The 17,197-nt window shown below is 37.8% G+C and overlaps 1 protein-coding gene across 2 annotated transcripts in view; it reads right to left on the reverse strand.

The window, feature by feature from the left end:
* CSMD1 (CUB and Sushi multiple domains 1) overlaps window positions 1-17,197 on the reverse strand; it is a 1,102,994-nt gene that overhangs the window by 58,365 nt on the left and 1,027,432 nt on the right. For both annotated transcript variants that reach the window (XM_034436753.3, XM_034436752.3), the window contains exons 49-50: window positions 12,549-12,737; window positions 7,862-8,047 (exon numbers count right to left, since the gene is read on the reverse strand). In XM_034436753.3, the coding sequence (XP_034292644.2) occupies window positions 7,862-8,047; window positions 12,549-12,737 (375 nt within the window). The remainder of the gene's footprint in view (window positions 1-7,861; window positions 8,048-12,548; window positions 12,738-17,197) is intronic.

The raw sequence follows: 17,197 nt of genomic DNA on the forward strand, positions 1-17,197 counted from the left end.
CTCAGATTTGAAGTCATTCCTACAAGAGTCTTCTCGAGTGGGCCTATTAAACCGCTTTTACAAGGACTTAACCAAACATCAAAAATGGTACCTAGGAACCACTCTGCTACCTCCAGGGTCTTTCCTCCAGAATCCGGAGAAACTATGGAGGCAGGCCAGATCAGGGAGGTCCCACATATGAAGGCAAGCACCGACAAACCAGAGGATGTTATAATCAGCGAATTTGTCTCCTTGTCTCCAAAGGAGCAAAGGTCGATGTTAATTGAATTTGATTTATTAAGATCTTCGCTAGCAGAAGCCTGTAGTTCAACGAGAAGGCTATCCAAGTCAGAAGAACGGGGAAAGCATGTGCAGACAAGGCCTAAAGTCGTTAAGTCCGTCCAGCGGGATAGAAGGGAAGGCAAAAGTCTTTTCAAAGAAACAAAGACCATGAACGTAGCGGCAGAAGTTCACCCTCCCGCAACAGTGCAACTGGCCTCACCTGTCTCATCTTCCTTAAGAATGGAGGAGGCACTTCCGCAACAAACAGAGGCCACTTTTGACTCCTTTGGCACTCCAGAGAAGGCGCTGGTAGTAATTCTGGACCCCTCCACCAGAAGGGTGGAGGAAGAGACACAAGGAGTAGTGCCTCGGGGTGACTGACTAGACAACAAATGGCCAACAACTAGGGTATCTTATATCCCAAGCCTTTCCCTCCTTTCCTGGAATATAGCGGGCTGGAAAGGCATTGCAAACCGGATGGATTTTATAAAATTGATTTCAACACATCATCTCATCCTCCTTCAAGAAACCTGGCTGACTACTAATGATCCACAGATCAGCTTACCGGGTTTTGCCTCATGGCATAAACCGGCAGGCAAAGTCAATTTAAGAGGGAGGGCAATTGGGGGCTTAACCACGTTGGTCAAAAGGGATACGGGATGGAAGGATGAAGAAATTTCTTTAGATCCTCAATTCCAATATATTCTGCCTATTAGATGTACGTTCAGGGGGATGGACTTAATCTTAATTAATGTATATATCGCTCCATTTTCATTCCACCTTCTAGGAAGGGATTTGTGGGATGAATTAGATTCAGTATTAGCTACCTTAAAGGGACACTTTCCCCAAGCAAAAATTATATTAGCTGGAGATACTAATGCAAGACTAGGTCCCTCAATGAAGAGCTATGCTAACCGAGGCCTGGTACCAACTGGTTACTTTTATAATGAGTTCACTTGGTCCTCAATGGACAAGAGGACCAATAAATATGCCCAGAGGTTAATTTCCCTGCTGTTTATGAATGATATGCAAGTACTTAGTGGCTCGAGTGATGGGTATATATATCCCTATACTTTCTCGTCCAACAAAACCTCAACCTCTATCGATTATATCTGCACTTCCTCTAGTTTAGTACACCATTTTTCAGAAGAAAGAGCTATATTTAGAGAGGAAAGTGACCACTTTCCCATCACGGCTCTGGTTTCACTCTCTTCAGAAGTTAGGCCTCATTCAAGAGAGGAAATTGACACCTTAGCAAACGCCCGGGTTTATAACTATAAAAGGTTATATTGGCACAGACTTGATGTCAAATCTGTCACCACTTATTTGGGCTCAGACGAAGCCAGACACCTAGCAAGGGAAATCTCCCAATCTAAGCCCGGAGACAACACCCCAATGCCAGCTTATACAGAGCTAACTTCTACTCTTAGGAACTTAATGATCCAGAACGATAGAAAAGTAGATGGGATCTCTAGAAAGTGGTTTGATGATGATTGCCATAACTTGAGGTCAAATCTAAGAGCCGCAGTTAAGAAAGTTAACCGATCCAGACAGGATGGTGATTATTCAAATATGGTTCAACTCAGGAGAGCATACAAATCCCTACTGAAAAACAAGAAAAGTAGCTATAACACCAGGATGTGGAAAGAGGTAGAAATGGCAGCGAAATCCCAATTCCCTATGATCTTTTGGCATAAGATAGCCGGTATATTAAAACAACGTTCCCCATTTATGGACACTGATATATCATCAGTAAAATGGGAGAAGCACTATCTTGCTTTATTTGATGGTAACAATACAACAAATGTCTTGCAATTGGATATCCTCCAGCAAGAATTAAGGAAATGTCCGGAATGGACACCAGTTACCCCTACTGAAGTTAAGCATATAATTCAATCCTTAAAGGCCGGGAAGGCCCCTGGAGAGGACTTGTTGCCTCCTGAACTCTTTAGGTCCAACATTGACTTTTGGGTACCGGTGCTGGTAGCACTGTTTACTTATATCGATAAAGTAGGGATAATCCCTGAAGGGTGGAGGTTAGCTATAGTTTTTCCAATTTTTAAGAAAGGTGACAGAGCTGCCCCATCCAACTACCGACCCATCAGTCTTCTTAATATAATTTCAAAAATGTATACAAAACATCTCCTAAATAAAATAGAGGACTGGTGCTTGGATAAGGAAATTCTGGCAAATGAGCAGGCAGGTTTTAGATCAGGTAGGTCTACCATAGACAATTGTTTTGTCCTTTCCCACTTAATTAATAAATACAAGACCCAGGGGAAAAAGCTGTATACCGCCTTTATTGACCTTACTGATGCTTTTGATTCTATAGATAGGAACCACTTGTGGAGGAAACTACAAGTTATGGGGATGGACCCCAGACTTATTTTGTTGATCAGGATTCTCTATACTAATACGGCAATTAGAGTCAGATATGCAGCAAATGGGGCCTCAACAAACAGCATACCGACAACTAGAGGAGTGAGGCAAGGCTGCCTGCTGGGCCCTACTCTTTTTAACCTTTATATAAATGATATCCCAGCGCAGCTGGATGATCTTCTGACGCACAGCCCCCAAATAGGCTCTAGATTTATTAAAGTATTAATGTATGCCGATGACTTAGTGTTGTTTTCTAGAACCCAAATAGGAATGAAGAGACTTCTTGACAAGCTCACACGTTACTGTACTGCAAACCACTTGACTATAAATGTAGCTAAATCAAAAGTTTTAGTCTTTGGCAATAAGAATAAAAAGCACAACTGGCAGATTAATAACACAAAAATTGAGCAAGTTACCCAATATATTTATCTTGGAATTGTTTTTTCCAGTGCAGGAGGTTGGACTCCGCACCATCAATACCTTTCTCAAAAGGTCAGAGCAGGAGCAAGCCTTGTATCCAAATTAAGTAAACGAATCCAACCAACCTCCATTTTACCTCTTCGTAAAGTCTTTCAGGCTAAACTTGTTCCGATCATGCTCTATGGTGCTGAAATTTGGGGTCTTACAGAGGCCCCCATATTAGAGAGAACTCAAAATAATTTGTTAAGGAGGATGCTTGGGGTAAACAATTCCACTTCAGCTGCAGCCGTCAGAGCTGAATTGGGACATTTCTCACTGTACACCTATACAATCACTAGGGCGGTAGCCTACTGGCTAAAAATGACCCAGATGGATGCCAGCAGACTCCCTAAAATATGTCTAGAGGAACAGCAGATTTCAAATCCTCAAAGGTATTCCTGGCTAACCCGGCTGTCAGAAATATTGAACCGATATGGCGTAGGGTTCCCGTTGTGTGACACACTGAACCAAGTTAAACAACGGATTAAAGATATACATGGGCAAATGGACATGGCAACCCTTTCAACTAATCATTCCCTTAAACTGCTGACAGCAGTTAAAACAACTTTCACTCTGGAAAAGTATTTACATTTAGAAATGCCATCAGTGGAGAGACAGTTATTTGTTAAGTTTAGATTCGAACTTCTAGATACCAACGTTAGATTCGGCCGCTATCGGAAAATCCCGTATGACAAAAGAATATGCATATGTGGGGTAAACGTCGTGGAGGACACGGCGCATATAATATTCGAATGTAGTCTCTATCAAGAAGTAAGAAAACAATATCTGTCCCCAATTATAAATAAATTTCCCCACTGGAATATAAGCCAAAAATTAGCATTTCTGTTGAGGGCTGACTCTCCTCCCCTGGTAAGAGCAATCACTCGATACCTTAAAAGAATGACAGCAATACGAGCCAGTTATATCAAAAAACATTTTATCAATTGTAAGGAAGATGAGCTCAGTTAGAGAGGAGCTATCCTATTTGGATTATCTAGTCTTGGCAACGTAGCTATTGAAATTTGATATTGTAAAATTTTAATGTCATCTATCATATATTTTTAGATTGCTATTTTTGTAACTGTTTTATCTTTTTCCCTTTTTCTTTTCTGTTTTGTTTGAAAAGGCCTTCGGACTATTCAATAAACTATACTATACTATTAGTGTGATCTTCTCTCTTTGCATGGTAGATAAATTAAAAATATGGGAAGAATAAAAAGACTAAAGCATAATTATTAATATAAAGCACTGTTCATAGGTACTAGAAAGTTCTTTGTGCATTGTTATCTTTTAATATTCTTCTGATTTATCAGAACTACTTAGATTCTTGAATTAAAATACAAACTGTTGCATAGATGCCATATTTAGAGCAAATTACTTAGATATCTATCAGCCTTCCTTTTGTACATCACAGACATCACTGACATTATTTTTACACATGAGATCTGATTCAGGAATGTCAAATTCATCTACATGAAGAAAGAGAAAAAACCCTGTCCTTTTTCTATGCTGATTTATTTCTGCTGACATTCTTATGAACTGATGTCTATGTTCATGTACAGTGCACCAAGCATATAGTATTTTCATCATGATTACACATCATATCATGAGATTGCTTTTTATATTCATATACATGGTCAAAACTGGATTCAATCCTGATTTTTTAAAAAACTTGGAAATATCTATCATTCTATAATTTCTAGGGGTTTCGCTAGAAATTTGCTTTGCTATCTTGTCAGAACTGATGATGTAATTTTATGACTTAATAAATTATATTAAATCCTCCAGTATTATGGTGTAATAACATGTAACAAAGGCTATTTTCTGTTGCATTCCTTCTTGCTGCAATGCTGCATGTCTCATGTAGATCCCAAATTGTGCCCATATTTTTATCGAATAAAAGTCACAATGTATTATAAAAGTGATTTTTCATTAATGGTTCATTATTAGGAACCTGTCTCTTTCTCTCCATTTTTTCACACTGGAGGCCCCTGAAAAAATAATTTTTCTGTTTCTTCCAGGCAAAAAAAAACAAAAAAAAAACCAAACCACGTGTCATTTTACTGCTATGTTTTCTGAAAATTAATATACTTAGAAAGTAGAAACCTATCATAAACAATAACTAATTTCCCTTTTGGAATAGAAATAAATATAAATAGAATTACTTTGCTACAAATCTGTATCCAAACTTTTGGAAGCCTATACATATATACATACATACCTACCTACCTACATACATACATACGTGTGTGTGTACATATATTTATATGTATACATCTATACACGCACGCATGTGTGTGTGCATGTATATGTATACAGTATGTATGTATGTATGTATATATATATATATATATATATATATATATATATATATATATATACTGTATACAAACAGTTGCAAAAATAGAATATCTCAATGGCAAAATAATCAGAGAGGCCATTGAAATAGAGAAAAGACCATATTGTATGAATAAACGTGATGACACTTCCCGTCTGCCTACTATTTGGAAACCTGCTCTCATAGACAGACGAATCTTAACACAAAATATAAACCATAGATCAAAGATTCATCATAATGCCTGTGTTGCCACCATTTCCAGCATAATTTATCCATTAACTCACAACCAAGCAACAGCGCTTCCACCCAATCAAAATACAGCTATGTCATCAGCCAATCAGAATACAACACTGTTGACCAATCAGAATACACCTTTGCCTCTTTTCATAGAAAAACGTCAGTTACGATCACACAGTTTGCCCTTAAGCACCAAACCGAGAACTTCAGCCAGAAGATGACGAATGTGATTTTGTCGAAACGTCGCTACTACCCTTTTAAGGATATTTACAATTACATGGGAAGAAACATGAGATATTAACTGTACACACATATATACCCGTGAACACTTACATAAACATATATGTGTGTGTGTGTGTGTGTGTGTGTATGTATATATATGTATGTATGTATATATGTTTTTCTTTCTTTTTCGTAGGTTTTATGTGTATGTCTCTTTAGCCAGGTTCTACCTACGTAAACCAAGATATTATGCAGCCCTAGTTCAGTGAAATCACACTGCCAGAAAAAGAAAAAAAAGCCCAGAAACTAGTGAATTGTGATTTCACTGAACTAGGGCTGCATAATATCTTGGTTTACGTAGGTAGAACCTGGTTAAAGACACACACACACACACACACACACACACACACACACACACACACATACCATGTTTCCCCGAAAATAAGACCTTTATATTTTTTTGAACCCCAAAATAAGTGCTTGGCCTTATTTTTGGGGAGGTCAGTATTTTGGGGTATGTGGAGCACGATGGGGTTCCTCTTGCCATCTTACCTGATTTCCAGCTCTGCATTTAAATATTTTCGGGGAGGGCTTATTTTTGGGGGGAGGTTTATTTTAGCGCATGTGCTCAAAAGCCCAATTGGGCTTATTATCAGGGGATGTCTTATTTTCGGGGAAACAAGGTATATATATATATATGTGTGTGTGTGTGTGTGTGTGTGTGTATGTGTGTGGTGTGTGTGTGTATATATGTAGGAAGAATACATATATATATTCTTCCTACAAAAAACAACTCAGTTTCAAGAAATTTATAGAATGGTAAACAATAACAGCATATTAAAAACTGAGTTGATGTGGCATAGACGTGTAGAACAGGAGTTAGGTTTCTACATAGATGTTCATTAGGTAATCTTTGAAATATTTTTTTCTGGTGTAAGGAATATTTAGATGATGTTATAATATATTTGCTGATATCCACTCTTTGCTCCGCGTACAGTACACAGTTTGATTGATAATGATCTGTTTCTACAGAAAAACAAGAAAGGGATGCAATTTTATCATCAGCTGAAATTGGCAAGGTTTGCCTTGCTAAAAGACAAAATAAGGATAAAAGTGTTTTACACAATATGCAGGATAGAAATATCTGATGACAACATCAGGGAATAAGTTTGTTTTCAGGATTGCATAAAAAATAGTTATTATATCAATCTTCCAACTTCCTCCAATAAAATCAGCAGCATTTAAGCCTGCACGAAAAAAGAGACTATGTCAATGTGATTCCTCTGCTGTATCAGGATTTCAGAAACACTGCAGGAAGAAAGGTTGAGGGTATCAGCTTTGTCACTGTAATCTATCTAAGCAGAATGCAAAGGGGGAAGTATCAGTGGGCACTTGTTCATCCTACCAGGATGCCAAATCAGATGTTTAAGGATTGCACTTCCAAAGTATACTTCCAAAGCAAATTAATAGGATTCCCAATATGTAGGAAATTCAGAAGGCAAAAGTTCCAAAGTACAGTTGGATATGAAGTAGATCAATGTAAGCAAGTAAACAGGAGAGAAGAACATCATAACTGCAATCTCAATTTTTTTTAAAAAAAATGAAATAGGGTAGTTGTGATATATCAAATTTATGTTTTCAATTTCAGTGGGTTAATATTCACTGATTATCACTGAAGTAAGATTATCTGAAGGGAGACCATCATGGCATGAGAAATGTATTATCTAACTAATTTTCTACTAACTCGGGAATAAAGAGTACTAAACAAGATATAGAAATTTATTTAGTTTTATTTATTTATTACATTTTTATGCCACCCATCCGACTGATTCAGTGACCCTATGCTGCTTTAGAGGAAGTCATTAGAATAGGCTAAAATATTATAGTGAACAGTCAGAAACATAAACTAAAACTTACTCTACAACACTGTACTGTTTTTATTTTTTTTAAAAAATCAATACTTACGTTTACAGACAGGTGGTCTTCCTTTATTACTCCACAATCCATCTTCTTGACACACTGCTGTTGCTTGTTGACTAGGTTCTAGCTTGAAGCCTTCGTTACATTCATATATCACTCTGCTGCCCAAAATAAATTCATTACCCCAAACTGAACCATTTCCAGGAGATTCTGGAATACCACAGGATACAGCTGAAAAGGGGAATTAAGGGGAAAAAAGACTCAGAAAGTTATCATAAGTATGATTCTTTACTTCTGTAGATAAAAAAAACCCAATATGTGAGTTACAGGCTTCATAATGCTGCTGAAAAAATACTTTTAATAGTTGTGCAAAATCTGATATAACAACTAGGATATTTTGTAAAGATACAACGTTACCACAATTAGTACAATTTTTCTACTCCGTATTCCATAGGTTTCCCCCCTGTTTTCCCCCATTTTCCTGCTTCTATTATGTTAAGAGAAATGCATTAACCAATCCTGACTTCCTTGATTTATTTTTAAATATATTTTAAGTAGCTTTTCCTATATACTTGATTTACATTATTTCCTGTAGAAGGTGACCAGGCTGAGCCCAAGGGAGGGGTCAAACGCATCATAAGTCACAAGTCCCTGTGTGCCCCCAAGAAATCTAAGTCCAGCTCATCTTGAATGACTTTCTTATCTCCCGCTCATTTCCTTTGACCCATTAGTTGGTCAGATTTTTATAGAAAGCTTAAGCTTGCATTAAATCTTTATACTCATTTGAACTGCCTGAATCTCCTGTGTTTATTATATTGTTTAAGGTTTCCTTTGCTTTACAGACCTGTGAAGGTTATATACGTGAGAATTGGTTGTAATGTTATTTTTTCTTCATCAAACCATTAAGAATAAAATGCACAGAATATCTCATGGTGTTATATACACAGTTCAGCAAGGGGACTGTGTACATAACACCATTGTTATATTGTAATTGCAAATGGTCACTAAATGAAACCAACACTAAATGAGGATTGCCTATACTATTATTGCACTTTGAAACATTTCCATATATTATAAATAATTTGGCCAATTAGACAATGGTACTTATATGAATAATTTAAAAATATTACTATTTTACAATTTTTACAAACTTTGGTGTATAATTTGTTCTGCAATCTGTGTATATAACACTATGCATTTATTCTTAATGGTATAGAACCAGATTTAATGTCATTAAAATTAGTTGAACTTTATTTAGCCATGAGAAATTTAAATCTACTGATTTTAGTAGATTATCACTAAGGATTACTCTATATTCAATTAAATATTTGAAAACATTAAAATAAATAATCTTTTAAATATAGATCAAATAACCATTGTTATTTTCTTCAGATATAATTATTCCGAATGAACTGTAAGCTCTTCAGTTTCTGCAGTTTTTAAAAGTAACAGCAGTAACAATACATTATAATACCTTGAAAGAGAGTAAATCCTTTGTGTTATAGTAAAACAATTATTAGCTGTCATTTGACCAGATGAGATTTTTTTTTTAAAAAAAATGCTTTTGATCTAGCCAGTTTAACCCAAGCAACTAGAGATGTGTGCCTATGAAAATTCAAACTATTATAATACTGGCAGAGAAAGGAACTACACAATTTTTTATAATAATGAACAGAGGCACATTAGATTCCAATCACTGTTTATAGTACAATCATGGTGCTTAATTACAAATTATACCAGAGGAATCAATACTACAACTTCATACATAATGAAATTGCCTGCTCTGGGGAAAAATCCACAAAAGTATAGAAAATAAACTAAAACAAGTCTATGCTGATCAGTTTCAAGAGACTGGTTAGTATTCTAGGATAGAACAACGTAGCTTCCTAAACATGCTAGGAACAAAATTATTCTGTGAAAATCTGTACTTTAACTATAACAAAAAGAAAGTCAAGTATGAGTCAAGTATGGCTCATCCAATACAATTCAAATTTTGATACAATTTCATCACTTATTAGCATGATTATCATCTGCAGCAGGCTCAGGCATTATCAAGGTTCTGTGACAGGTAAGCTATCTTTCAGAATTGGAAGCCAAGACAGTTTTCAGTCCATGTCAATCCTGCCTCTTAGATTACCTAACATTAAAAAGGGAAATTACATTTTGGGTAATTTAAGATGGCAGGCAATAAGGACTGAGTGAGAAGAGGAAATACTCTTGTTCTAAAATGCTATTTCTACCTTCCCAGAGAAGTAATAGCAACAGATTATAGTAGGTGGCAGAAAGGAGAGAAAATTTAAAGCGACAAGTGTGGCAGGAGGAAAATTGTGCCTTGTGTGTATAGGCAAGAGGAAGAGGAGTTGAATGGGATGAATGCAAAAGAGAAACAAGAGAAACATTTATTAGAAGACATTCTGAAGATTTCAGATAAGGTAGCTATGATGAGGGAAATTACAGGTAGTCTTTGAGTTATAATGGCAATTGCGATCAGGATTGCCACTGCTTGTGACATCACATGACTACAATACTTAGCAATAGCAATCTGGGGAGTCATGGTTGCTATAGTAACCTCATGACAAGCAGATTGTTCAGCAGGATAGAACCCAGGTAAGGATCATGGAAGTAATGGGGGGGGAAGGAACCTCGGAGGCCCAGCACAGGTCACACAAAGTTAAGTTTGATGTGAGGTCAAGACGGGCAGGGAAACATGAGGTAGGGTGCGTGCATGTGTGCAAGTGCAGAAAGGCCCAAGGAAAGAGGGCACTGGTGGTTGCAAGTGAGTGAAGGGGAAAGGAATATATGGTGCATGCAATGAAGTCGGGGGGGGGAGGGGAGAAACTTACCTGAATGACTTGTGACTTCTTTGATGAATTCCCATTGACTTTGCTTGTGGGAAGCCAGCAGAGAAGGTTGGCAACTATAATCACATGACCATGGGGTGCTGCTACCGATCATAAATGTGAGCTGATTGCCAAGCACCCAAATTTTGCTGATGTGACTGCAGGGGCAATGCAATGACCCTAATTTCAAGGAGCATTCATAATCTCTTCATTCAGTGCAATTGTAACTTTAAACAGTTGCTGAACAAATGGTCATAACTCCAGGTTTGCTATTCATGTTTAGTTTGCAAACAACTTTGCAATTAAGATTTTTTCATAAGTTCCTTTCACAAGCCAAGTTAGGATAGTATTCCTATTCTATACCTGTGCCTTTGATTTTTACTGCCTAAGTAAACCTGTGTTTGTTTCTGCTAATGTTCATTCCATTTTCATTCTCCAATGTGTTGAGAATGTATTTATTTAAGAAATTTATAAAGCTGCCCAACTAATTCACAGGTGACCCTTGGCACTTACAACATTTAAAAAATCCACCACATAATAAAAATCATGTTTTTAGGGCAAGAAGCTGGGGGGAGCAACTGAATTTTTGGGGGAACAATGGTACATACAGAAGAAGTCCCCACCCTAAGGGACATTTTTTTTTTGTGGTGCCACCATACTTACATCCTTAAATGTTGGGACTGGTAACATATTCTGCCTTTCTGTCCTGTTAATAATACTATTAATATTTTATGTTATCTACAGATTTGATAAGTCTATGTCTTTATCCAAGTCAGCAGTAAAAACTAGTGAAGAATACTGAACCGACAACTTCACTTTTCAGTCTGGTGTATTTGACTCCAGACTGATGAAGTCTTTGATGATAATGCTTTGAGCATGCTTTTGTTAACTAGTTGTGTATCTACATGATTGACATGCAATATAACTCATACTTCATAGGTTGCAATTAGAACATCTTGATAAACCTTGTTGAATGCTTTGTTGAAATCAAAATGGATCGTGTCTACAGCATTACTGCAATCTATTAAGGAAGTTATCAGATTAAGAAATTAAATAGTCCAACAAAATTTGCTTTTGACAAATCCAGAATCACTTTTGCTAATGACAGCATTGTTTTCAAGGTGCATACATATTATTCCCTTTACAGACTTTTATAGAAATTTCCTACATTGATTTGGAGTTATATAGGTCCTATTTTCTCCATTTTGAAGATAGGGTGAACATTAGCCCTTCTGCAGTCAGCTGATAGTTCACTATAGGATTTCTCAAAGATATTGAAGAGATGTTTGGTCAGGCCATCCAATATAAGTTCCCTCAGTTTTCAGATCTTCATTAAGTCCTTTAGTATAGCCATTTTGGCTCCTTCCACTGTATCCATTGCTTTTCCTCGTCAGACTTGAACTTTTAGTGCCTTTTTTTTTTTAACACCTGACCCATTTTTCTCATCAGTTTCTGCTGCCAGGGAATCTTACTTCTCATGAAATCATATTTGTTGGCATAGTTTGTAAGCAATTTTTTCATTTTATATTATAAGCAGAAATTTCAAGATTAGAGTTGCTTTTGAAATGATATAATGGCTTGAACACTTGCTAAAGCAACCCCTTTTCTTCTTCAGTGTTTCAGTTGCCATATTAACTGAATACTTTTTGTAGCATGTCCTAGAGAACCCTTTGTGTTCTGTTGGCTTAGAAACTCAAATGGTACAATACCTAATTATCTTGGAACAACAGGATCAGAAATTTGTCAGCTCCTAAATGCCAAAATTCTCTCTCTCTCTCTCTCTCTCTCTCCTCAATCCCTCCCTCCCTCCCCCCCCCCCTCTCTCTCTCTCTCTCTCTCTCTCTCACACACACACACACACACACACACACACACACACGGTTAAGTCTTACCTTGGCAAAGAGGTGGAGGAGAATCCCACTGATACATGCCATTTGGGTGATGTCTGCAAGTTGCATTGCTATGACCAATTATCCTGTATCCAGACTTACAATAGTAGCGAATTATACTGCCAACTGTGCCCTTGGTTTTATTTACAATTCCACCATTCTTCACAATATGATTTAAGCCGCAGTATGGAGCTATACAGGATCAAAGTAATAAAATTAAAAGCAATATATTACCAAAAAGTCAGAAGACAACTCTTGTAAAATCTAAATTTCCTTCAAAGCCATGTAAAGAATGATACTCAACTCATCACTTATATTTCCAGTCTAAAGATTAAAACCTGGATATTTTTTTTATTTAAGAAATGTATCTTTCAGACAAGAGGCATTTAAATCCACTATTAAATTTTAAATTTTAATTACAAATTTGTTTAGGGAAATATTAAAGCTGTTAAAATCCTTGTGTGTAAAACATCTTGATGACATTAATTAAATGGTATGCACATTCACTACTGGGGTAGTCCCGGAGTGTTTTTTCCCACTATAAAGTCTCATTCTGTATTGAGGCATATATTAAATCTATATGAGTTGTTTCCCGTTTGTTGTACTGAATAAACCACTACACTATATTCGTTTGCATCAGGTCTACTGCACAGGCAGAAGATACACATTTTCAAAAATTGGATTGTAATTTGTTTCCCCTTAAAATGTTTCATAAGTAAATAATTAAAAACTCATAGTCAAAGTTTGAACTTTGTGTTTGATTAAGCAATAAACACACTAATCTATTCCAAATCAAGACTTTTGATGAATTATAGCAAGCTTTTTGTGGAAAACTTGAATATCAGGACAGTGAACACTGGTGTCTCAGGAAAACTTACAATAATGTAATGTAATGTAATGTAATGTAATGTAATGTAATGTAATGTAATGTAATGTAATGTAATGTAATACAATACAATACATAAGAAATTAAAAAAAACAAATATAATTAAATATACCGTAGTATGAAGACATATCACAAAATGCAGCTGAATCAGCAGCATATTCTTGGACCAATTTTTTAGTCTAGTATAAAGCAACACTTTCCAAATATAAACCAGTAATCTAAAATCTGGTCAAATATTATCTGACATGTGTCCTCAAGACTGTTCCCCTGAATCTAATCCTTGCCAATTTACAGAAAATGGTTGATGAAATAAAGGTAATTGAGACTCTGAAAGGCAATGAATTTATCAGATTTTCAGACCGCACAGGGAGGAGAATCTGTAGTCATATTTCAATATTTGACTTCAGAATAGTACACTTTGATGAACTTAGAAAAATAGTCAGAAGGATCCAATGGCTTGATAGCCTAATCCCCACCCCCATCTCTCCTTTTTCACACTCTTCATATCCACACACTGTTTATTTTGTGGCAGGGAGAGAGAATTCTCTCAATGACGACACCAAACAACTCAGTTCTGGCAAGGTGTTGCCTGAGAAATTTATTATTTATTTATTTATTTATTAATTTAATTTGTATACCGCCCTTCTCCCAGAAGGGACTCAGGGCGGTGAACAGCCAAAATTAAAAAACATACAAATGCAAAAGTTAAGATAATTAAAAGAATTAAATCATTGGCTACCCAAATTTAAAACCCCAAATCCATAAAATTTAAAATCCCAATTAAAAACCATTTAGGCTAGGCCGGCTTGATGAAATAAAAACGTCTTCAGGGCTTTATGGAAGGTCCGGAGGTCCGGGATCAATCGTATTCCAGGAGGCAGCTCATTCCACAGGGCGGGTGCCCCCACAGAGAAGGCTCGCCCCCTGGGGGCCGCCAGCCGACATTGCCTGACCGACGGCACCCCGAGGAGGCCCTCTCTGTGAGAGCGTATTGGCCGGTGGGAGGTTATCGGTAGCAGCAGGCGGTCTCGCAAATACCCTGGCCCTAAGCCATGGAGCGCTTTAAAGATGAGAACCAACACCTTAAAGCGCACCCGGAAGACCACCGGGAGCCAATGCAGCTCGCGCAGGAGAGGTGTTACGTGGGAGCGCCACGTTGCTCCCATAATCACCCGCGCGGCCGCATTCTGCACCAGCTGGAGCCTCCGGGTGCTCCTCAGGGGGAGCCCCATGTAGAGAGCGTTACAGTAGTCCAGGCGTGACATAACCAAGGCATGAGTGACTGTGCACAAGGAGTCCCGATCCAGAAAGGGGCGCAACTGGCGTATCAGGCGAACCTGATAAAAAGCTCCCCTGGCCACGGCCGTCATATGCTCTTCTAAAGACAGCCGTGTGTCCAGGAGGACGCCCAAGTTGCGAGCCCCCTCTGTGGGGGTCAGTGACTCGCCCCCAATAGCCAGCGATGGCACCAGCTGGCTATACCGGGACGCCGGCATCTACAGCCACTCGGTCTTGGAAGGGTTGAGCCGAAGCCTGTTCCTCCCCATCCAGACCCGCACGGCCTCCAGACACTAGGACATCACTTCGAGGGCATCATTGGGGTGGTCTGGGGTGGAAATGTACAGCTGAGTGTCATCAGCGTACAGATGGCATCGCACCCCAAAACCACGGATGATCTCACCCAGCGGCTTCACATAAATGTTGAACAGGAGCGGCGAGAGGACCGACCCTTGCGGCACCCCGCAAGCAAGGCGCCTCGAGGTCGACCTCTGCCCCCCTGCCAACACAGACTGCGACCGGTCAGAGAGATAGGAGGAGAACCACCGCAACACAGTGCCTCCCACCCCCAGTCCCTCCAGCCGGCGCAGCATGATACCATGGTCGATGGTATCAAAAGCCGCTGAGAGGTCTAACAGGACCAGAGCAGAGGAACAACCCCTGAAATGTGCAATATAGAGCTTTAGAGGTTGAAAGTACTTTGAATTGGACACTGGAAGTATTAGCCACAACTCTACATAAGGTATTATTTTACACTGGCAGGGTTGTCTCTCATCACAATTTGCCTGCTGCATTGTGCATCAGCTACAGCTTCCCAAATGTCTCCAAAGGCAGCTTGATTGAGCACACTATAGTTGTCCAGCCTCATGCTGATTAAGGCATGAAGTAATGTCACCAGGGCTACAGCACCAGACAGGGCTATAACTGGTAAAGCAAATGAATGCTTTAGTTACCTCTTCAATAAATGCAAGGGGAACATATTTAGGACGTCAAATTCAACTCAAGATACAGTATTGCTCAGTTCCAGTTCCTTCCCTATGGCTTCTTCCCCCCCTCACAACAAAATTGCATAAGACATCCAAATATAATATGGAAGTTCAGGGATATTTGTGCATGCACAGGGAAGAAGACAATGGGGAAGAAAAAGAAGGCTCAATGAATAAAATATAAGGTGTTCCCATGTCTTTTAAGAGGACCATTGCCTTTCAAAAAATGACTAGAAAATGGGAAAATTGGAAAACTATCTAACTATCTGATAACTTTGTTATCAGTTCTGGCAAATTTTTTTTTTTTTTTAATTTGATTTATATGCCGCCCTTCTCCAGAGACTCAGGGCGGCTTTCAATGTGCTCAGCAATAGCCTTCATCCTTTTGTATATTTATACAAAGTCAGCTTATTGCTCCCACAACTGGGTCCTCAATTTACCTACCTTAGAAAGGATGGAAGGCTGAGTCAACCTTGAGCCTTGGCGAGATTCGAACCTGCAGTAATTGCAGGCAGCTGGCCTTAATAACCAGCTTAATAACAGGGTGCTTTAGACCACTGTACTACCAAGGTTCTTTTCTACGCACACAGCCATATTTTCTTAAACAAACAAACACATTCATGTATTACCTTAAGGAACACCTAATGCACCCCTTTGGTTCTCCACCTTGCAGGTGAGTGGAGATAAAACGAATCTATTAAAACATTATGCAGGAAATAATAATATTTATAACTTTAAAAAGTGAAGATGTCTCTTTATAAAAGGTTCTTACTATATGTATTAGCATACAGTGTTAGTAGGGGTTTATCAGTGCTCCCATGAATAATCAAGTGCTGTAGGAGCCCACTTTAATTTCAGTCTGTTTATAATCAGAGTTGTTTGAGCTTTTCTCTTCCATGGTCTTTGTAATCATTAATCATATGCTTCTTTTCAGTCATTTGCACTGAAAAGATTAGGAACCTTAAAAAAACTGTAATAAACTTATCTCTCAATAAGAAAATTGTGGATGACCCCCTTCTGCTAATAATTCTAATTTTTTTATCTGACAATTTTGTCAAAGCGTTAATGGCATTTCCAATTTTCCTCATTTCATAGTTTTTATATGAAAAAGCCTGTTCTAAAAAATAATCAGTAACTGCCTGAATAATGAAGTGACATTATCTCTATAGAAAAGCTGCCACAGAAAGTGTAAACAACCCAGCGGAAAACTAAAAACCTCTCCTGTTTACCACATTAGCTTTTCATGTCACTTACTACCAGTTGCATGGTCAAATTTCCAGTCAAGGTTATATCATTTAGATTGGTAATTTTTCTTTACGTTTTTCTGGTGTTGCTATTTCTGTATGCAGATATTTGTTATGGAAATGCATTTGAATTTAGATTGAAATTCTATGTATTTTTATTTAGAATTAACAGCTACTGTATGTAGAGGAATACATCTTTTAGAAAACATACATAGCATTATGTTATAAAAGCATCCATGCATAAATATAACATTGTAT

The sequence above is a fragment of the Pantherophis guttatus genome, chromosome 1, assembly GCF_059756535.1.
Source record: "Pantherophis guttatus breed Tessera chromosome 1, ASM5975653v1, whole genome shotgun sequence".
NCBI lineage: Eukaryota > Metazoa > Chordata > Lepidosauria > Squamata > Colubridae > Pantherophis > Pantherophis guttatus.